Here is a 24345-nt window from a genome sequence, read left to right as displayed (position 1 = left end):
ACAAAGAAAAACCAGGTCAACGTTGCCTCTTAGAGTACGTTGATAACACATCAAACAGTACTGCAGGCACCTAGGAAGAATGCTCTCACTGGGTCCACACCTTTTCAGTTTTTCCTGGCTTTTGTGGCATTTCCCAACGCTCATCGTTGTTTTTCTAAATTAATTATACTCCTTTGAAATGGGGACAATATTAGCATACCTCTCTAATTAGTTACATTCAAATTCCTTTGTTCTCCAAGGTTCCTTTGAACCACTGCAAGAATAAGCTTCAAGTGAGCTCTGGAGACTGTTAAATGAAGTAGAATTTATTACCGCTTACTTGGTCTTAACAGGGGCGTGTGGGAGGGTTTCCTTACCGCTTTCCCATCCTTTCAGTGCCTGCTGAAGGAAGATTTTCCAAACTGCTCCCTCATAAACTTGCTTTATCCCTCTGCTTTCTGCTTACCACTCGAGTGGCTTCAGTGGGGTACATAAGTTCACTAATCACAGCTGGGTTTTCTCAGCTCGCTGCAATGGCTTTTCGGTATATTAAGGAATTGAACACAATTCAGTAACCACAGCGCTTGGCAATGTACAAACTACACAAAAGTTATATTATTACATTACTATTTTAAAGCATCATCATAAATACTTAACCACTGGTTAAGAGGTTAGGTTTGACCTGAGGCCCTTCAGCAGGTTATTTCCTGACACACTCCCAGTCCTAAAAACATCATCTTAAGACTACACAAACCTCCAGCCAAATGCTCGCCTCTGTCAAGGTTACAGAGAGCACTTACGGGGGCAAACTGCAGCTGGGTTTGCCAAGTGCCGTTATTTGTATCGTTGCTATTACCATAATGCTGTATTTCTACATAAGATGCGATCATGCCTGTACAGGCAATGCCAAGACTACATCTTTGTGGATTCAAAGACACATGGAACATGTCTGGAGGGGAAATGGTAACCTATTAATTTTGAATAGCTCCATATTTTTATTTTCTGAAGCAGCATAAATTCTTTAAACTGAAAACCGTTTGCACGTAAGGTGCCAACAATGGCACCGCCACAATTAAAATGCCAGTGCAGAATTACGTAAAGCAACGGGATGCTCTGTTGTCACTGATGCACAACTACATTATCATCTTAGCTGTGCCATTCTGGACGCTCAGATATAAATCACTTTCATTTCTTGTTAACACCTGCCACAAGAACTCCGTAGGGTTACAACCTGTATGAACACCAACCAAATCACAATAATGACATCATATCCAGACAACTGATACACAAAGAAACTGTTACTGCATAAATCTCTCTGCTCAATTTAGCCCATTCACAGGCTACTACATCTTCTTTATTTAGGGTCTTAATGCTCAAAAAAAGCATTTTACTACCAAGTATGAAGGTGCACGCTCTTTTACGTGCGGAGATATGGTTTATTTTCAGAAACTTTTTTCACACAAGCCTAGGCAGACTGAAAGTTAAGCTGGGATCTTATGCAACTGAAGTCTGGGCACGCACATCCATGTTGGCCCCAGCACAGCCCAAGGCTCGCTGTAATTCATACCAGGGATTGCTGACACAACAGCTCATCACAACCATATTCCAGCATTGCAGAATAACACAACGCGCATATTGTACCTTGATCAAATATTTTTCCCATCTGTCTGCTGTGACAGACTTCCCAATCTTTCTCATCAGTTTCAAGTGAAGCTCCACCAATTCTTTTGGAACTGCAGTATTGAGAGAGAGAGAGAGAGAGAAAAAAAAAAAGTTATGAAGACTGGTACAAATAGACATCAATGCTAAACACCGATAACACTGTGATAAATTGAGAAATTTTAATAAAACATAGTAAATTCCAAGTCTGCTGAAGTGCAGCCCCACAACGGAGAGATGGAAGGAGGTTAATTTAATCGCATGGGTCTTTTTGTTTAGATTTACATTTACCATGATCATTGCCCTTCCTGTGCCCTTCCTTAAACTCAAGGAAACAGACCTCAGTGATAAATACGCAGAAACTCTGGCATCATTAAAACAACTAGGGAGGACCTACACCAGTCAAATACCTACAAACACATCACAGCGAGCGGCATACCTGCGGCTGCCTCCAGAAAACCCTGCCCCACGCCTGGAATATCGCCGACTCCAAACTATTTTTGGCTGGGTGCGTGTGCACGGGAGAAACGTTCGAGAAACTTTGTCCTCGTGGCTGTGTACTTACTCTCTTTCGTACTGGAGGGACGGAGAAGGACTTGAGACCTGGGGCTTCAGGGACGGAGGCCAGACCTGCCGCCGAGCACAGCTGCACCAGTGCTGCCACAGAACCAAAGGTTTCCAACCAAATCTGACTTATCCCTTAGCGTGAACTCCTCAGGTACAGCTTCAACATCTCGCCTCAGCTCGCATCTGTGATTTATAAATCAATCTGGCACCACCAAGTGGCAAATTTGCAGAACATCAGTTTTATAAGCTAGAGAGTAGTACAGCTTTTTAAAAATATGCCACTGAATTATTAATGCAACTATAGATGCCCAGTGACATAAGCTTTCCGATTTGTAATTTGCTGAGAAAAACCTTAAAGAAACAAAATTTTCCAGTATTTTTATTTCTATGCTCTGCATCCAATTTTGTTTTCTGAAAATGTTTTCATTACTCTCTGCACACACACTTTACAAGTTTAAAACCCAATAACATTTACGATCATTATTTATGATTACGGTTTTTCTGCTGGTCCAGTAGCGTTACTTGACAGAGGATAAACGGCTGGGACACCCCGAGTGCTTGTTCTACACGAGCCATTACAGAGATGCTCTTTCTTTATACAACATTTTAGTATCTGTGTGAAGCTTTCCAATATTTAACTTGATTTCACCTAACCGGTATTTGTCTTTCAATCAAATGCCTCTTCTCAGGTGAACGTAGGGAGTTGGTAAAATAGCAGTTTGATGAAAATGCTTGTGTTATTTCAGAAGTAAATCATTACTGCTGATTTGTAACCAGAAATTTAATGCACAAACTCCTTCAATAAATACATAAAGTAGCAGCCTCATACCCCAAAAGAAATGTCCCTTCAATGTAAATAATCTGTAAGCAACTGTAAACTAGATCTGACTTTCTCTCTTCTTTCCATTTATATTATTTCCATTACATACTGAAGAAGCCTTCGTTTTCAGGAAAACTGATGCATTTTGTAATTTTAAACTACCACATATTTTAAAAGGAACAAGATCAAAGGTCTCAACCCTGCCAGGTGCCGAGCAGTTGGCACTGACAGAATTAAGCACAAAGCACTTTATACACATGAGCAATTCTATCAAAGTCACCTCATACAATTAAACCTCAGCTTCTGTTTGTATGACATGGAACCAAGCCAGAGTATTCAAAATCTTGCTGGATCAAAGCTTTTGTTCTGCATCTTTTTTTGTTTTTCATCAGATCGCTTTTTTAATGGGTACGTACTGATTGGAATCCTAGTTTAAAGAAGCACGGGTGATTTGTTTTGAATAATCAAATCGCCAGTCACCAAAAATCTTTGCTGGGGCATCGGTCTTAGAAGAAATTGAGAATGTTAAAAATTTCAAAAAATGGGAAGTAATTTGCACATCCTTGGTCAGCACCTGCTGTGATTTGTGTTCGTACCTATAGAAACCTCACTTTTCTGAGATTCCAGCACTTCAGCTCTTGCACTTCCAAGATCTTGACGATCTATCGATGCAGTTATTTTCACAAATAAACTTCACAAAGCATTTCAAATTAATTCTGCATTTCTTTATTACCCTTCTGAGATGTTTTTCCTGTATTACAACAATATTAATGACCAGATCTCCAGGGTGGCTTTTCGCAAGTTCCTTAGTAAGTGCTTAGAGGAATCACACACTATCCTTGTTCTAAGGAACGAGGTGGGAATTTCAGAGAAATCAAACCAATGTCCAGTTTGCAGGCAGAAAGTAGGGAGCATGTGAAGCACAGCCTGAGCAGCCAGGGTGCCCCAACTACAGCAGGAGCGGAAGCCTACAGGACTGAGAAACAAGCAAAGTAACTGTAAGTAGCGTACGGCTCACTCGCGGCAGCGTACATCCGACTCGCCCAGAAATACCCTCTCAGAGGCAGTGGCAGGAAGGCTAGGGAGTGGTAGAAAATCCATCCTTTCCCAGAACGCTTCTCTGGCAAGGAGTAGCAGCGCGCTAGTAAACGAGACTAACATTTCGGTCGTACCAGAAATGCATTGAACCTCCATAACCTTAAACTAACTTATTTTTGTTCAGAATATAGAGAGAATTCTTGACAGGAGTTTGGTGGAGTGGGACATCAATACGGATCATTTTTCCAACACTCTTCTAATCCTACTTATAACATACCAAAGCTAATGAACATGAGATGCAATTACTTTTGGGTCGTGGTGGTGTTTGGGGTTTTTTATATAACAGTAGACTCACCTCCTTTGTGAAATATCATCTCAAGTGGCACCTGCATCACTCATTTCAGGAACCTGTATAATAACCTAATAACGTTTTGCATTTTTAAGTTTCACGTAAGAGAAGGAAGAATACATACCATCTTTTTTGCATATTAGCCATCCTGCATAAGGTTTTGGCCAAAAATGTGTGAAGGACCACATAAAAAAAAAAACCCTAAATCTGAATGATATTCTCAAACTTTTATGAAACTTTGATCTCTCTGGAAATCAATACAGGAGCTCTCTAAACCCTTCACAGAATACACTGAAGTGGTGGAGAAAACACCAGGACTCTGTGCAAAGGGCTAATTAAAATTCTACAGCGCTATTTTAAAAGAAAAACTGTTTCAAAGAATCAAATATAATTAAACCATAGTGCCATCTGCTAAATATTCAAAATTATAAACTTTTCATAGGAAGAAGCCATGAGTCAGAAAGAATGAGTCACTATATGCACAATTATAGGGCTTCTGGTGGAGTTTAGCCCATTTGTTAAGTCCTGCACTCCCCTGGAGGGCAGGCTCTTGTCTGGGCCTCATGATATCCTTCTAACACTGTTCTACCTGCTCCAGCATTTCAGGGAATGTCCCATCCATCAGTCACACATGTCTAATCAATTTATGAAATAGAGAAAATTGAGATGGAAGAGAGAAAGTACAAATATGTGGAAAACCCATCACCCGGTTAGAAAAGCTGTAACTTTCAAACACCTGCACAACTGCAAATTAAAGGCCTGGTGGTGGGTACCAATTAACACCTTATCGTATAACGAACCATAACCTCATTTCACCTCTACTTATTTTCCCTGCCAGAATTAATAGGCTCGCAGCTGAACGCTCACCTCAACAAAACTGCAATAAAGGAGGAAAACAGAAAATGTAGATGACAAAGCCCTGGGTCTGGAGGGAGGATGGGGGAACTTGTTATTCAGAAAATGGTTACAAATAAAAAAGGGAAGATCAGAACCACGGTGCACGCAGAGGCCCTGGCATTGAAGTGGATCTCAAAGCCCAGGCCTCCTCCCTTTCCCCAGAGATACGGGAAAAGCACAGCGAGCCCCTCAGCTGTGGGGACTCAGGGAGAAGGGAACAAGTAGCAACTTTTTGGGATGAAAAGTCTGCTGGCAATTTTCATGCTTCACAAACAAAAACAGGTCTTCCCAGTTATACTAGTAAAACCTTTTTCCATGCTAACTTGTTTTGGCAAGTGGAAGAAAAAAGTGACTCATAAGATACACAGGGCAAATATTTCCGTTAACAGTTTGCTCTTTTTCATCTTTCTGCCTTGACCAAAACTACCTTCGCACGCTACGACTTCACTGCCAAATAAAACCATGCAAAGCAGGTGGAAGCCGAGATTGACAGGGTCATTAATAATCTCCCACCTCCCCTTCTTTTCTACTAAGGAAGGTGAGCTCACAGTAACCGGTACAAAATTGATGTGTATTAGGTACTGACACCCCATGCAAAGAGCTTAACGGCGAGCAAACACGAGACAGCTTCCACCATGTTCAGCTCCCTCTGCTGTTGGTGCTGAGGGAGCCGTACTAGCGGCATGTGGAAAGGCAAGAGCATCCACTCAGACACTGGTGAAGAGTTACCATGTTGTCAACTCACCACTTAGCCCAGCACACACTAACCATGCACTGAATTCCCTTTACAGACAAGCCCTTATGTAGAACTTTGCTTAAAGCCAGTTAGCTACATCCCTACGAAAGGTACAAGGGTGCCCAACAGCCAAGCGACCGCTTCTCTAACACCTTTGATGTTCTCCTCTGTTTTTGTGTGCAAGTCTGAAGTCTCACGAGCAGTCTGAGGCAGCAAACACCTCTTTGGTAGAAACTAATCTAGAAGACAAGCTCCTCATCTGTTTCATTAAACAGCCAGCGAAATACTTAAGAAAAAAGGGAATAGTATCATCTTCAGCCGCAGCACTGGTTTATGATAACATAAATTTTTCTCTAGGAACTATCTAACCTGTTTCTTAGTATAAGGAAAACGGGAGACCCCTACAGCTAGGATGTGTTATTAAGAAGTTTATAGACCATAGAGAAAAATTATGGCCTTGGTATGAACTTGGCGTGATAAATAAATGGAAGGAGAAAACCTCTAGTATGAACCAGGTAAGAAGTTACAGTGAACTTCCAACAAATAACTGTGATAACAAGGAGCCCTGTATTCATACAGCAAGCTTGGCACAAAAAAATGTGAAGCATTTGACCTCTATAGTGTTTCCCAAGATGAAAAAGCAGTAGCTCCTGTTCCAAAGGACAATCTACAGATCTTATTTTCAAGCTGAGTCACTTGATGAGTATTATCATCCTACCTCCAAGTTCTGTGCCCATAAAAAACCACACACAGGAAAGGGGAAAAAAAATGTAACCGCTCTGCCTCCCAAGTGAATGAAAAGAGCAATCAAACATGCCGCAATTAAACCAAAGATCAAAACAGAAAGAACAAGTCACCAAGTAGCAGTTTTATATCCTGTTCCTAGAAAGATTTTGGCAGGCATTAAAAACAAACAAACCACGCTCACATTTAAATGACATTGTTATCCGGGGAAAGTACTCTGAAATCTGGATGCTCAGCAGCTACATAATTTTTCATACAAATATCTCTTATCTGTACAAATACCAAGTAGAAGACTCTCTGCTTGCCTGGCTATTCAGAGCACATGCCATTCTAACATTACTCAAAGTTAAGATTATCTTGCCGATAAACCCCCCTCCCACCCATTCCCATGCAAGGATCCTGGCACATCACCCCTTTCACTGCTGCGACCAAGAACTGGGACCCAAAAGCCTTTTCCACCCCCGGTTCCTTTAGTAAGTTTTGTCACCAGCCTAACAGTTAGACCTTGCTGTCAGAGTTGCACGCCGACTTCACTGCATTAGTCCTTGCTGCAACTGGGACGTGACCTTAAAATTCCACTCTAATTTTAGCTATGAGATAAATATTTTAAAATATTTCAAATTCGTCACCTATTTGTCAAAATTGTTATTGAGCACCCTTTCCTCCCATTTTTTTATTCTACCCTCTTCCATTGCCCACAAATCAATCTGATTATATCTGTGCTCTCTAATGCCCTTGCTACCTTCAGTCACCTTCTCCCTATACTTTAAACTGAGATTTAAAAAAAAAAGTCACATGCGTTGTCATCAGCATGACTGGAAGCTGGAGTTACAGACCATACTGACCTAAACAAAATCCACACACAGCTGTTTTTCAGCAGCCCTTTAGCAGTCAGAAGATGGTTTAATCTTTCACAAGTCCTCTGTTTCATTCTCTGGATATTAAGTTTCTAGCAATGTTGGGGGTTTTTAAGCTAACATATTAAGCAACAGCAGAAAGGTTAACAAAAGCAAGACTGATGTTAGAATAAAGCATAAGTTTTTAGGAAGAAAAGCATGCTGTACTGTGGCACGAAAAAGAAATGGAGGTAGAAAGAGAGAAAAGGAAAACTACTTTGAAAACAATGCAGGAAAAAATAGCACATGATCTATTTTAGAAGCTGGAAATAGCCCAGGAAAGACAGCAAATAAAAGCCCAGTTTACTGCCTCAAAAATGTACTGAATACAAAAATGGGCTCCAGTCCGCAAACTCTGGACACAAACAGCGAGTGAGGAAAAAAATCAGGCTGTGGCAGCAATGTGCAAGCAGGCAAACTGCACTGAAAAACAGGTACTGAAAACATCTGAAATGGTAAGAGACAGCCGTTGTTCCCAGTTCAGTCACTTGCAGTGACCGCAGGGTGCATTTCAACTATCTAAAACCAAGAGCAGTTAACTCGCTGATCCTTAATTCACGCATATGCGAGCACTTGACTGTCTGAAACTGCTGGGACCGCAGCCTATAAAACAGGCAACACGGCAGCACAAGTGTCTTCCATTCTGGATAATCAGGAAATAAAGTCTTCTAAAATGACTCTGGGATTCTCTTGCCTATGGAGGCATCTCAGTTTCCAGCGTAACCAAGGCTTTCAGGCTACGTGCAGAAAACCCTCCTCATTTCCTTCTTTAGCACTGAACCGCGTGGTTATCATTCTCAGATAACGGGGAGGTGTGACAAAGGTGAAAGGGAATCACAAAGATTGCGCTTCACAGACTCTGGAGCACTTCACAGCTCCTCTGTGCAAGTGTGCACCCCCATGGCTTCCCGATACACCCGGGTAAGCCCGCTTCAGAGAGGTTTTAGTAGCTTGGCTTTTTTCTACTGCAAGAAGACCCAGGCAGGGAAGAGTGGCAGCAGATGACACCAGCATGCCCAGTTCAGGCACTGGGAGCCAGCCTTTGGGGTCATGCTGCAGAGCACAATGACGCACACGGCAGAGATGTAAGGTGCCCTGCTTTGCCCGTGTTAGGCACCAAGGTGCCTTGCGGAAAGCACAAGCGGAGTTAGGAGCCCTAGTAAAAAAGATAAACCAGAAGTGGGTTGATCAGAAGGGATTCTTCAACTCTACAGAGCAGGAAATGCCAGAGAGGCATGTATGTGGCAACGCAACCCCCTCTGGAAAGGTCAGTAGCAAAACGGAGATTTACTCCCAGATGTCAGCCTGGACTGAGGCACCTGCAGACCAGTACAGCAACAGACGACCCATTCACGCTTACCAAAAAGGATGTAAGCAAAAGGAGTAGAGATGGCAAGGTTTACCTTTGGCTCTAACACTGAGTAGTTACATGGCCATTCGAGAAACCCTAAAAATTTAATTCAACACCTTTGTTCGCTCTCAGAAGGTTCAAAATTACAACTCCCGCTATTAGGAGGGCAGCCCAACCACAAGGCAAGCAGCTAGAAAAGAAATGCAAGATTCAAGGGCCCAAAGAAAGGAAAAAAAAGGAAATGTGAGTTTAATTCCTGTGAAAAAGGACCCTGAGCTTTAGTCCCTACTCCTAGCTACCAGAATTTTGTAGGTATTTTGCCATCAAAATCTTGGAAAGGGCAGCAGCATAGCTGTAGGATTCATCTAAGCAAATGCAGATATTTACACCTGAGCTGGTCCTGTATATTCCGCATATACACAGAGAAAAAGACACTTTTAGGGAGAGTCAGCTCATCCTAAAGTAAACATCTGAGCTCTGCTAAATAAATTTGGTGAGATTAATTCTGTTGTGGAGCCCCTGGCAAGTTTTTCCAGTGAAAAATCAATGTATGGAAGGTCTTGGGGGTACAGGAGTGTTACTGGGTACTGGGGGTACATCTCGTTCTTAAACAGTTGCCTAAGCTCTTATGCTCCCCTTTAGACACAGAATTACCATTGAAGATCTGACCTTAATTCATAAGGCTTATCCACGCACAGACATTTCTGGCAGACAAAATCAATTCTCTAAGCATGGCAGCAGTTACCTTCAAGAGAAGGAGCATATATTCTGTTATATTAAACTAAATTATCCTCAGTGCAGTGCAATAAGTGCAAATCAAGCTTAGACATACAAACATAGAGTTGCATACATCAGTAGTTAAGGAGGCTTCAGCTTCATTAAGTTTTATTCACAAAAGAAATGTAACAAGTGTCTTTTGATGTGTTCTGTTAGAGGATAAGTTGAATGCAAGTCCTTTTTTCATTCACTATATGAACACAAGGACAAATCTAAATGCTTTTTAATTCCTTACTTTGTTTAGTTACTAGAAACACCACACTGGTGTCAGTTTTGCTAAATTTCTCAGGTACTGTCTGAGAGTTTTCTTCAGCGTTAACAGAAGAAGGATGTTGATGATGATATAAAATCACTTTCTCCCACATCTCTCACTTGAAAATAAGGGCAATATTTAAAAAATCAGAACAGGTTGAATAAAAATCACTTTTCTAAAACAAGTTTTATTACCAAGGCTAGAAGTTATCATTCCTCAGTCTTCAGTGGGAAAAAACAAAACAAAGATTTATCCTTCTTTATATATCAGATGAGATCTGCTACAAAGACATTACTGCCCTTTGTCAGGTTCAACTTTAAAAACAGCATGTTTTTTCTCCAGTCACTGATGATCCAACCTCCAGTTCAAATATGTCTCATTTATACTCTGGGATCCACCATTTCATCTTTCAATTATGCAACAACTTTGCTGAACAATATCAACAGGTGAATGTTTCTTGGCAGTTTTCTCTGTAACCGTCAAATATCGCAGGCACCTTTTCTTGAAAACCTAGCTTTGCAAACTTAAGCTTCCCAGTAAAAAAAAAATATATTTTTAGTTTACTGGACCTTAAAGAAGTACAAGATAACCGTGCTACAAAGCTGTACAGTTTATATTTTGCAAAGCATTCTGTAAGTGACTAGTTTCTGTAGAAAAAAAATAATCGAGTACTACTCGGTAAGCATTCGGTATTTTACAACCAGCAGCATTACGCGAGCACGAGTTTTCTTTAAGGATCAGCACAAGCAAACTTCGAAGGTGCAGCCAACGCAAGTCATTCTGCAATGCAGAACGCACTGCCCCGTCAGTTGGAAGTAACTGCACATTTGTTCTGCTCTAAGGTCAGGTCAGTTCATTATATTATCAGCAGTGCATGTGAAAATTTAAAATATTTTAACGAAATACCAGAGAACTGGAAAAAGGTGCACCACGTTTCAGAGACTTGGCCTAAACAGTCATAATAAAGCACCGTTTCTAGCAGCTGATGAAGAGTCCCCTGAAAGGCAGTAGTCACACAGCTGGACAAACGTAATTCTGCAGATTAAGTCATGATCACAAGCCTAAAATTTTAACAATTTAAGCCAATTAGCACAGAATTTGAGGTTTCTTTTAGATGGTTTCACAGCTAGTAGCAACTTTTTCTCTATTATTTCTTAAGAAACCCAGGAAGCAAGCAAGAATAGAAATTTAAGAAGCCAAATTGTCCAAGACAATTGCCTGGCAAAATGCTACCAGCACATAAAAACACAGTCTTGTTTTTTTAACAACTTTCTGAAGCTTAGGTCTAAAATAAAGACTTATTTAGTCCTGAAGAAAAAGCCAACCACTTATGTCCTTATGTGAGTTGGTATCTGAATCTCCTACAAAGTGGGGATTCACAGAAGTTTCATTCCTTGAAACACCCAACTCTTAAGTATGAACTTCTATGAGCAAACTCATGTTTTGACCTGCTAACACTATTAAAATATCTACCCCCATAAACTTAATTCTTTTAATTGCAAGAAACGGTTATAACTTTGGGGCTGTTGCAGCTTCAGAGAGGTGGCCAAGACTGTTAGCTTTGGGGTCAACGTTATCTACTGTCTGTCTCGGCAGACTCAAAGCCACAGACCAGTTTGCCAGACTGGTAGCAATGTTACCTCTCCATAACTCGGGCTCGGTTGCCGCCAGCCACCTTTTAGACAACTTTTAACGTGGGCTAGAAAGAAAGATGAGGGTAACAGCCTGAAGGAAATATTAGTTTCTAGCTACCATTTGCATACTGCCATCACTCAAAATTCGTGTTTGAGACACAAACCTTCCAACCTAAACAACCACACGTAGATGCTATCAGGAACGGGGGAAGAGCCTGGCAGCTCGCGTTGCAGGCAAAAAGAGCGTGCCACAATGTAACATGCACAAGAGCCTTCCCACCCAACCGGCTTCCCGATATGTCTGAAAAGCATAAAACTTTTGACATCAGAAGGTCCTTCCCTTCCTGTATGGCACAAAACAGCAAGAAAGGAGAAAAAATCTTGGCGGTAGAAAATGTGTTTACGAGTAGCAATTGGAGAAGAAAATTATAAACCACACTGCATATAATCATAGAATCATTAAGGTTGAAAAAGACCTCCAGGATCATCAAGTCCAACCCTCAACCTAACACTACAACATCTCCTAAACCATGTCCCCAAGTGCCATGTCTACACGTTTTCTGAACCCCCCCAGGGACAGTGACTACCCCCCTCTCTGGGCAGCCTGTGCCAGGGCCTGACCACTCTGGCAGGGAAGACATTTTCCCTAATATCCAACCTAAAACTCCCCTGACGCAGCTTGAGGCCGGTTCCTCTCATCCTGTCACTGTTGACTTGGGAGCAGAGACCAGCCTCCCCCTCACTACAACCACCTCTCAGGCAGCTGCAGAGAACAAATCCAGCACTTGGTTTGACAGTGACCCCTATCTGCTGTTTCAGAATAGGGGTAACAAAACCCTACAACACACATACGAAACTACCTGTCCCCAGGTTATCTTTAAATCCTCTTTTTAGTTACAGCCTGGCTTAATGTAGAAGCAAGAAACTTCATGTTCTTAGTTTTATTTTTAACTATTTTCACTGCAACTCAATATTCATTAGTATTTAAGTCTTTTCGAGCTCTGGCCTCAGTAATAATTCGCAACAATTAATTGCTATTAATGAACACATGAAAGACATACAAATCTGAAATACTTCTCAATTTCACTCGATACACCATTTTTTCCAAAACACAGCACTATACCAACTAAAGGGAAGAAAGTTAACTCTCTCCCAGCTAAAACTGTTACAAAAAAGAATGCAAATCTAGGAGCCTTGCTCTGTCTGCTTCTGAAGATCTCCTCCGAAGTCAACAGCACCCATTTTTTAAAAACTTTTTTCTCCTGCAGAAACTTCCCTACAGTCCTCCCTAGTTCTCTGATCTGCCCGTGTTACCCTCCAAGATGGAGCAGCCACAGCTAAGCACCAGAATCAAGATGAAGGCAAACACATGCTAGAACAGGATGTACATGCACATACCCAAAATAAAATATCCTCCAAGTCTTACATGCGATTCTCAGCCCACTCTTTGTGCTATCTATTATGGGGACAATCTTTTTAGCAAGGCCTGTTGTGACAGGACAAGGGGTGATGGTTTTAAGCTAAAGGAGGGTAGATTTAGACTGGATACAAGGAAGAAATTTTTCACAATGAGGGTGGTGAGGCAGTGGCCCAGGTTGCCCAGAGAGGTGGTCGATGCCCCATCCCTGGACACATTCCAGGTCAGGCTGGATGGGCTCTAAGCAACCTGACCTAGCTGAAGATGTCCCTGCTCACTGCAGAGGGTTGGGTTAGATGGCCTCTGAAGGTCCCTTCCAACCCAAACCATTCTGTGATTCTATCTGGTATTTTGTTAATTTTTAAAGTCCAGCTCCATATAATAGAGGCACTTTCCTCTGACCTATCACAATACTACCTAGAATATTTTGTTGAGCTAATGGATAACTTTAAATATTCTGAGATCCATTCATCATAAACAGTTTCCTTTCTAATGCATACTTGTAACTCTGTATCATCTGCAGTTTTGTTGTCAATTCACAATACTGTTTTATCCACAGCAGTGTTTCCCCTTAGTCAGGATTAGCCAGCTTTTGCCTTGGATCTTGTTTCAAACAACTCATCTCCGTCTTGTTTTCTTGGCAAATAAGATTAATTGCCCATGCCATAAAGAAAAAAATTGAGTTCTACTTTACTTACACCACAATGACCAAAAAAACCCCCTCTTTTTCTAACCAACTTCCTGTTGGTTAATCAGTTTGGAGTTTAGGATGATGTTTTCCCTCTCAACCGATGGGTGCTTTAGATGCTGACTCATGTTCAGTGGTTGACTTAGCTGGAACGGTTGAGTGATGCATTCCTCAATGTTCCTGTAACCCTCTGCCAGGGAAGGCTATCAGGGATGAGCACAAAGCAAACCCACTCCTCAGCTAGTCCTAAGTTAAAATCGACAGCATGAACACAGACCACTGGCAACATCAGTTTGCATTAATGTGTTGGGCTGTAGTCCACAACGGCTAAAAACACACTCAATGGCTCACCTGATTCCTCCTGCCACAAAGAATAATGTTAAAGAAAGGGCTGGGCATGAGAGTTACTGTTTTGATCCTATTGGGTAAGGTTGCTGTGGAACACAAGTCAACCACTTTAATCAGTGACCTCCTTGAAAGACTTTGCATCTATATGTAAGTATCTGTCAAGCATAATCCATCCATCCGTGCTTCAGAAGGAAACAGCAGAATATTCTTTGGACAATAAGTAACACAACTATCAGAACTATGAAATTACAATTTCACAAAGTTTATCAAAACCAGATGTAAAAGCTCCTCACTTTTGATTCCCTAAATCTTTGTTAGACTCTCTAAAATGTGCTAGTCACTCTGTTTTCCAATTCTGTACTCTAGTACAAGGTTGTATATTTTCAACATCTGTATTTCTAAACTTTTTCAGAAAGCTGAATGAGTACCTAAGCCTGGCAACTTGGTGCGCTTTCACATTATTAGCGAGTTCCAGTACATCATTTCCTAACACGTCAGTTTTATCATATTTCATCTTTATTGCCAGAAAGGCAGTACAACTACAATAAAGATATCACAAATTAGCCTAATAATGACACCTTACGCAAAGACGTTATTTAAGTTGTCAGCAACGTACTTGTTTTATAATCTTTGTATTGTAGTTGATGATTTTTAGACATCCACATTTCTGATTTTTTGTTCTTTTTATGTAAGACACTTCTCTGTCCATATGCTCTCCAAATCCACCTTGGACTTTTCAGCTTCCTTCTTTCTACTGCCAGCTAGGAGGAGGTTCTCCTCCCGGACTTCACCAGGGTTAGTTTTCCACATTTCAAACAGCTCTGCTTGGCACAAAAACTTGGACATTTAGCCCTCTATGCTTATCTTCACCATTCTACTCCCATTTGTCAGACTAACATGCACTTGGAGACCTCCACACTGCATCTAGGACACAGTCAGCGGTTTTATTCCTTGACTTATGACTTCTGGTCTTCCTTCTTATAAAGGTTAGGTCTTCCAAAAGCTCCCTTGTTATCGCATCAATTTTCCTTACCTGCTCCTACCCTTTCTTAACCTTCATACAGATTGCTAATGGGCTATTTCAGAGGTCAGCCTATACTGCCTGCTACAGAATTTGTCTAAGCTTAAATATATATTTTAAGGCATAGTTTTGCCACTTACTGGAAGTATCTTTTACAAATCCAGGCATTCACGCGGCCACTTTAAGCCAGCTTAAGCTAGTTCCCGTTCAGCTACCACCTCCAGGTAATTCTGGGTTTTTTTGGGTGCGTTGTTTTTGTTGTTGTTGCATCCTGCCACGCACCTCTCCACCTTGGATTCTTTCTTGCAACTTATTGTTGATAATTATAATAACAGCACACCACAAGCTCTAGGATCAAACTAAAATTTCCACACTTCTATCATCCACTAATTAATACGGCTTTTGTCAACCATTGCAGTTTGTTCTCAGGAGGAAACCATTATAATCCTGGTAGTCATTAATACTAAAAGGCAATGAACATGCCCTGGCACTTCTGCTGCTAGATAGCCGTAGATGAGCTGGAAAATAGCCAGGATAGTACCAGAGGGAGACTGAGTAGAGAAGAAAATCAAGCTATTCATCGCATACAAACTTTAACAACCAACGTCATTCACCATACTACAGGTTCCGGACTTTGCCAACCAGAACAGACCATTAGGATAGGACAACAATATAGCCGAAGACAAACAAAAAAGCCGCAGTGATTCATGCTGATAGCCATCATTTTCTTGGAAAGAGGGGTTTGCAAGGCTGGGACTGGTGAGGTACAACTTGCTTGTTACCTATTCTTCAAATATCAATCAAGCCTGCAAGTGCAAGGCTAAGCAGCGCTTTTCTCCGAGGTACTACAAGATCCAAATGATCATAATGGAAAGAAATCTAATACTAAAGCACAGCTGCTGAAACACAGGAATCTTTAGAAATAGGCCTTCCTTCGCTTTGAGAAAGTGTTTGTTTTCCCCAGACCATTACAGAAATCAACAGGGTCGCAATTTCTACTGTAGTTCTGAGAAAATCTCCACTGCTCAAGCTTTAAGAGCTTTGTTTGGCTCTTGGGGAAGAGAAATAACTGTATCAGGCTGATGGCAAACTGCATATATGAGAGACTGACAAATGCTAGAGGCTACTAAGAAATACTTAATGCTAAAATGTTTGTAGAACAACTGGAGCAAAGAAGAGTTCATCGATTTGGGGGGAGAGGAGAAAGGGTCATAGAATAGGGTGGAAAGACCATCTTAGTGTTACGAACAACTACAGACCTTGCTATTCCACAACTGGAACAAACCACACTCTTACTGAAAGACTGGAGGAAACAAAAAAAAAATTACACACCTTTGTACAAGTTTTATGATTTCACAATGACTTTAACATTTGGAACCAACCAGACAATTTTATTGCACCCTGCAGTCAAAGCCATCGGTGCATTATTCTGCCCCAGCACCTGTGCCTGAGTCGGGAAGGCAAGGGGAGGATGCTCCCCGGGCCGTCGGGCAGCCTGGCAGCTTCCCTGCCATGGGGCGGGTGACCATCGCAGTGCACCGGTGCAGACTCTGCATCAGGAGATACTACTGGAATGCTGCAGCTCTCTCGCCAGCTGCACGCCTGCATTTCCTCCCAGAGGAGCACGCAGCAGAGGTCAGCCTGTGAGGATACCAGAGGACACTTATCCCACCTAGGGCAGATATACTTGGAGTCGTGAAAACCTCTATCAACTCCAACTGCCATAAACCTGGAGGAACGCAACTGTACTGCTAAGAAGTACTATATGGCCTAGAGGGAGATCTTGATGTTAAAATGGATACTTTAAAGAACTGCAAGACAACTGACTTTGAGGCAGCAGTGAGCACGTAGCCACGATATTCTTCAGCATATTTGTCATCTTCCCATCATCTGCCCCTTAGTGCCAGTTCAGTCCTTCAGTAGCTCCTGTCCTCTCCTCCACCCCACACAAAGGAAGTCTTTCTGTCATTGTCTTCTGTCTCCAGTAGGATAATATTACCAAGTCACAAAGTCGGTCCTCTTCACCCACACCCCAAATATACCAGGTTTCTGCCTGAGGGATTCAGTCGATCAGCTACTGGAGAGCACAGAAACACCAAATAGTTGTTCTGGTTTCATCTTCATATCAACAATACTATTAGTTTTCCAGAAGTTCCCATGAGCTTCTCCATTTAGTACAGGCCACAAACAAGCTAATCTACATGTCAGCTTTAGGATGGGCTCAGAATTGTGCGCACCAGGCAGCCAGCACTGGTAATTGCACATGTGTATCCACTCACTGTTCTTACACTAGACAACACTAGCTTGAAGTAATTCCAAACAAGAGAAAAAAGTTGTGTTCATGGTAGGTGTAGAAAATTCAGGAAGCCCCTGAACAGCAAACGTGGATGCAGGGAGATTATTCAGACAAACTCTTACTACTGCAGACCTCTGAAGTTGGCCAGGGCCAAGGAGAAGGCACAGTGCTGATCACCGGACAAAACATAACCTCTGGCTTAGTCTGCGATGGTGGTGTCACACACAGCTCACTTTGATGTTTATGAAGTTCCCTGATACAGATATACCACGATACAGCTTCTTTCAGTAAATATCATCTCACACTGGCTTGAAAAAATTCCCACCAGCATTCCCAATCTTACTTGCTTTCCTGAAATAAGCCTTAAGTCTGTGACTTGGAAGTAATGTCAGAAGTTCTTCCTCCAGTTCGATACCGTTCAAAGCGTGCTGGAATTCAACCAAGCTGCCTACCAAAAGTGTATCACCCTTCCTCAGCAGAGGCACATGGTCCAACAGAACCTGCACAACCCCTAGGAGGGCTGAGCTTTGGCAGTGGGCCTCGGATGTCCTGCCATGGCTCATCTGTGCCTGCAGAGCAGCATCCCGAGTTCCTTTTTTCCATGCCACGTGGCATTTTGTCATCTCTTTCAGATGGGCAGTTGTTGCTGGAAAAAGACCGAAATGCTTGCCTCCCTAGAAGTACAGTGTTTTCCTATCTTCTATGAGATGATGAGGAGTCTAGTTAAAACTGGCATTGCCAGCCTAAACACAAGAGCGCACTCAGGTGAGCTGACACTCCAGCTCAACGTACACAAAGATAAGTAGTCTCGCCATGGAAAAACTAATAAAATAGGAATCGTTAAAACAAAGATATGCATCCATACTCTATTATGAGATAATTAATTCCAACGTAAACTTAATTCATGACTTAAATGAAGAGCTGAAAAGTATATATGGATAAGGTACACTGACCTTAGAATCATATGGGTGACTGAAGTATAGACAAGAGGAGTTTCTTCTGCATTAGAGGCTTATTTGCCATGAAGTCAGTACAAGAATGGCTGCCCCTGCTACTGATTTTCTCAAAATTTAACCCTGTTAGTCTGTTTGAGAATTTCAGCTCCAAGCCACTGGAGTCTACCTTCAACAAATAGTTTGATGGCTAGAAACATTAGGGGTGTAGAGCTTTCATCATACTTAAAACCGAAATAAGCACAGAAGTAATAGGCACGCTTTTATTCTCCAATAGTTTGTTGATAAGTTAAAAATATTGCATTTTACTAAAAGGTGGTGGATTAACAGCTTTGACATATATGTTTTTGTTGAGTCCCCAGGTGCAGCAGGAGAGCAATGATCTACTTACATTCCACATATATACAAGTTCAGCCTGCACTCAGGTGATAACCACTTGTCTGATTCAGAACAGCAGTTACATTTCTTACTCATAAAGGAAAGTGTGTGAAAGATATGAACACTCAGACCTGCAAAGCAGATGAAAAGAGCTTCCTCTGACTAGCTGATACAGCTTTACAGCAGAAGCAAGCTGGTAACATCAACATATTTACATGCTTGGTATGTTTAATGAAGAAGATTCAGTAACAGTGTGTGAATAAACTCCGCCCATCCAGCATTACAGACACTACCAACATTAGATGTCAGAACTTGTTCATTTATATAAGAGAACACCACATTAATTAATCTTTCCGCACTGAAACCAGTGTCATGGATCAGCCTCAGTCGGCAACTAAACACCATGCAGCCACTTGCTCACTTCCCCTCACCCCTGTGGGATGGGAAGAGAATCAGAAGAGCAGTTAATAAATCTCAAGCACAGTATCAATTATTAAATTAAGTGAAATAGTGTTTGACAGTACTTCCATAACACATTTATCGCCTACCTTTAATACTAACCAATCTACTGTGGGTATTACATGTTACTGCAACATAACGTGACTTGGGTCACATCAAACCCTATAACCTCTGATCGACACTACACAAACATGCTTGATATCAAACATAAAATACGAGGAACTTCAACCACATTAAGAGAACACTCTGCTTCACTACCCTCTTCATTAAGAGCATACCTAACCTGGAGCTTGAAAGTCTGTCAAACACCTTGTCATTAGATATGGTTGGCTTTTGCTTGCTGTATTGAACAGCCACAAAGCTTTGGGTATGTTTCTCCCACCCTGATATTCAAAAGCAGCTTAAGTCAACATTAATTGTTAATTTCTTCAGAGAATGGTAAGAACCCTTAAGCTTAAGGCTGTAAAGCTTCCCAGAGTATTGGGATGACAATTAAAAAACCTGACATAACTCAGTGAAACAAATTACTTCAGCATCCAAATTCATTTGAAAAGAGAAAAGATTAGGTGTCTAGAAGATTTAGAAAAAACACAGCAGCTTATAAAACATAACTTACAGCTTTGAAGCACCGTAGCTCCAAAGACTATATTTTTTTCAGTTCTGCAATGTAGTGCCAGGGACTCTCTAGTGAAAAAAATTAAAGAAACTATAAACAACTTGCACAGATTTTCCACCAGCTACCTGCCGTTAACCTCAGTTCTTGTTATAAAGACAGAAAAAGGGAAGGGGAGAAAAGATTTACACAAATAGACCTACTGCCAGGCATCTGCATCTCATCATGTCTTTCTCTACACCACTTAAACCCAAGCCAACACATGAAGGATGTTCTTATTATCAAACTCCAAACAAACGCAACACATTCATGCTGTAATTAAGTGACAAACTTCTCGGCTGGGTCAGTCTGTTGGGGGAAATCGTCAAGAATCAAAGGAGATAAAGTTTGAGCTGCAGCAAGGATGCAGGAGAGTGCCTCAGGCTGGAAACCCACGCACCAAAACACTCACTGTTTTCAAGACCACCTTTAGCACAATCATTACCAGCAAGATTTTGATGCAAGTTAGCTATTTTGCTGAAGGAATATGCAAAGCATGTATACTTGTTACCATTTCAATCAAGAACAAATCAAACCCCATACTGCTAAGAAAAGCCTGCAAAAATTGATGAGCTAACACAGCCTAACACACTTCAGAAGATGCCATTCACCTCTGGGAGAGGTTCTTCCATTCACACGCTGGGGAACCTGGCAAACCAGCAAGCGTTTTGCGTAGTCATGTGTAAAATTAGATCTCTGTTGTGTGAGCTAACATTCTACTAATATTTTCATTCACAAGAGACCAAGTGCTTAATTAACATTTATACTGATTCTCAAGCTATTTACCCACACAAAGAAGGTGGTGATTTGATATCATGGTTCCTTAAACACAGCCCTAAATAGAGGGGAGCAAGAAGTATCTCTGTATCACATACATTTAATATTTGAATTTGCAACCGCTCTTCTGTAGCAAGTAAAACTCTTAGTAGAAAAGACAGTGCGTATTTGTTAGAACAAGCATTGGTTTCCTGTGATGATTTGTTCCAGTTTGCACAGTTTTGCCTTTGGAAGCGAGCAGAGGCAAAAGAAATACAGTACACTGTACAGTACAGTACAGTGTACCGCACACTGTAGGATGATCTGTATTGTAACCTTAGTTTTGCATCTAAAAAGTACAGTAACACAGGGGTAATGACATCTCCCAGCCCTCAGAAGTTTCAGTTAAAATCATATCTTGGGCTGCTTTTTAATAACAATTTACTTTTTGAGGCATATCAACTCACAAATTCATCCTGATAGACACTCGGCTTCATTCTTTCCAAATAAGTTTAAGACTGCAACCGAAGTCACAATACTATACAGGAAGCAAGGATAACCGCTCTCCAAGGGAGGATAACTATTCTTCATAAAATAAAATCTTCACCAGATAACCATAGGTCTCATTACTTCATCTGAAAAGCTGCAACTTTCAAAAGAACCACCAGCAGGAACAATTAAACTATTTTGTTGTACAGCCTTCCTAAGAAGCAGGCTATTTCCAGAGCTACCAGTTTATCCCACCATTCAACAGCGACGGGTGAAATCAACACCACGTGTTCTTCTTTTCCTACTCAAGTGTGATTTACATTACCCACCAAATCCCAAAGAACATTTTACATTGGCTTGCACATTTTAGGACAAGACTGCACCTGCATACGCACAGTTAACAGACGTAACCCACTACTATTACAGGTTAGTTTGATATCTAAACTAGTCAGACTACTAAGGAAAATTATTCCTACTTGAGCGCTGCTGTCATTACTATTTGTCTTGAAAGTCTCATGTAGGAGAGGTAATATGGCAAATTGAAGCGCTAATTTAACAAAAACGTAAAATCCCTCTAAAACCTATTTGATAGCTTCCTAGCTGTCAACATCTGCTCAGCATCCATGCAGCATCCCTTCCTGTAAGGGGAGGTTATACCTTGTTTCCTTAATAATGAACAAGCCCTTTGTTCCAATTATTAACAGGAAAGAAAATACGACTGTTATACAACTACTGAACAACGTTCAGATTTGAGCTCCTCGTTCTCCTTGAGGCTCCCGATACAAAGGAAATAACTTCTACTGGCATTTTCCAAGAGTAACTCCTCAGACAAGAAAATAGAGGCCATATTTTTAAAAACAAAAGAAACAAACAAAAAATGAAAACAGAAAAGCACCCACAAAAACACTTCTGAAACTGCTGAGCATCAAAAGAGTGGTAAAGGTAATCAACAACCCCCCGAAACTATTGATTTCCTGATCGCAAAATTAATGTGGATAGGAGCTCCAAATAGCTGTTACCTGGCAGCTGGGATTTAGAAATTAGTCCAGATTCTAAGAAGTTCATGAAAAACCACGTTGAGGTTTCACAGCTGTTTGCTTAGCTTTTTGTTATGTATTACTGTCCATGCAAATCCACTGTCAAGCAATGCTGGTACCAAAAGTGAAACTAACTGTATATAACTGACATCAAAATCCCTTTTACTATCCAAGGAAAAGTATATACAGTTGGTAAATAACAGATGTCCAGAAAAAAAAAAAAGACCACTTCAGTTTTCAATCAATGTTTAGCAACTTTATGACTTGTACCCTTAAAAACACCACTTTGGGGACTAATTGAAGTAAAAAAATCACATAGAGAATTTAGTCACTGCAACCAATTTTCCAAAAGCATAAAATATACAGGTAACAGATACCAGCACGACAACCCAGGCCCAACGAGCTGGTTGTATCAAAGGAAAAGAAAACCTGTGTCACAAGTTATCACACAAAGCCTCAAGAATCACCCAAGTTTGGTTTTCACACCTCTTAGATATGAGGAAATGCAAGCTGATATATCATCTACACCAGACACAGGCAAAAAACCCAAGTAATTTAGAGACTACATTTTCAAAAGCTAAAACTGCTCCTGTTGAGGGAGGGGCTGTTCTAAAGCAGTGAGAATAACCTGTCCCCTGCCAAAAAGGAAGGGCAATACAGAGAGAAGTTTAAAAATTTGGCCAGTATCAAATCAACCCACAATGCAAACCCCGCAAGGCAAGTCATCTGAAAGCTTTTTAGAATAAAATTATGCAGTAATCACTGTCCTATTGATAAACCCTCCAGTCATGCAATTAAAATTATCAGGAATTTTTTTTTATCAAATGCATCTACTTAAACACACAGGTCACTATCTCATCCTTTCATTTTAATTTATTCTGCAGTTCACCCAAGAAAATTACACTTATGCACCCGCTTACGTCGCGTCACACAGTACGAGCATTAGTTTTATTTACAGGCATCACTTTAAAAGGAGTCTTTTCATTAAAAATTCAAACTTTTAAGTGTGTCGGTGGTTCTTATGAATAAGTTCTGCAACAGTTTAACAAAACAGTGCTTTTTCTAAGTAGTCCTTTATATAACACAAAAAGTACAAGAGTGCTGGCAAATTTAATACAAATACCTATTTTCTAGAAAGTTAACCCTGTTTCTAGAAGTTAGCAGATCTCATCTGCCTTTTTCATACCAATTAGGCGACAGTACATTAATCTTATCTCATTATATTGCAGCAGTAGCTGTTGTGAACTCACAGATAGGACGCCTGCACTTTGCGAAATGCAGCTTCCTTTATATGAGGAAGTACATACACGCTGATTTAATTGCACCAACTCCCCCCATAGAGGGTAGGTTTGGTGGGGAGGGGGGCGAGAGCAAGTGCCTTTTGGGGAAAAAGCAAGGGCTGTTGGACCAAAAGCAGCCCTGAGCTGGGCTCCTCCAGCAGCAGGAAGTTTCTATGGGGCCTTGCCGAGCATGCGCTGTGAGCTCCACGGTCTCCCTATGTGGCAAGAGTGCAGAGGCAACAACCAAACCAATAATAGAGACAAGAGACCAAGAGCAACAAGCACCTTCCCCTCTATATTCCTACCACCGCCTCCACACAGCCCTCCCCAGGCTGCTCTCTTGGCCTGGGCCCTCCCACATCCATTGCATGGAGCAGGAATTAGAGAGTTTGGCAACCAAATCTGCTACTGGAGAGAGAGAGAGGGAGAGGGAGAGAGAGAGAGAGAGAGAGGAAAGGAGGAGCAGCTTGAAAGAAAACAGTGGAGTGCATAACCCATCCCTCCACCTCGCACAGCTCAGGTGGCGACAGGGAAGCAGCAAGCAGCCAGCTTATCCCCCCCCCAGCTACAAGAGGGGACGAGGGGGAGGAGGAGAGAAGGACGGGGATGGCACACAATGGCTGTCTGTGTTTGTGGGGAGAAGATGGCCTTCAACAGCAGGCTGGGGGGGGGGGGAGGTTCAGGGGTTCTGTGAGCCCCCCCGATTCCTCACCCCACATACACAGAGGGGAAAGGAGAGGGGGGAAGAAAGAGGATCAGGTCGTTGACTTGGGGGGGGGGGGGGGGGGGGGAGTGGCGTGGGGGTCCCCTTGTTTCAGGGAAGAAGTAAAAATGGACATATATATGGGGGGGAAGGGAGGGCTGCAGGGCG

General features: G+C 41.6%; 1 protein-coding gene across 1 annotated transcript in view; it reads right to left on the bottom strand.

Annotated features, from left to right (window-relative positions):
* The window catches only part of RSF1 (remodeling and spacing factor 1), a 66333-nt gene that overhangs the window by 41234 nt on the left and 754 nt on the right, over positions 1-24345 (bottom strand). Inside the window, exon 2 of the mRNA XM_064441492.1 lies at positions 1621-1712. Within this exon, the coding sequence (XP_064297562.1) occupies positions 1621-1712 (92 nt within the window). The remainder of the gene's footprint in view (positions 1-1620; positions 1713-24345) is intronic.

Source organism: Phalacrocorax carbo, chromosome 1 (genome assembly GCF_963921805.1).
Source record: "Phalacrocorax carbo chromosome 1, bPhaCar2.1, whole genome shotgun sequence".
In the NCBI taxonomy this organism is placed as follows: domain Eukaryota; kingdom Metazoa; phylum Chordata; class Aves; order Suliformes; family Phalacrocoracidae; genus Phalacrocorax; species Phalacrocorax carbo.
The sequence above is the reverse complement of the archived record's forward strand: the minus strand, read 5'-3'. Positions and strand labels throughout refer to the sequence as shown.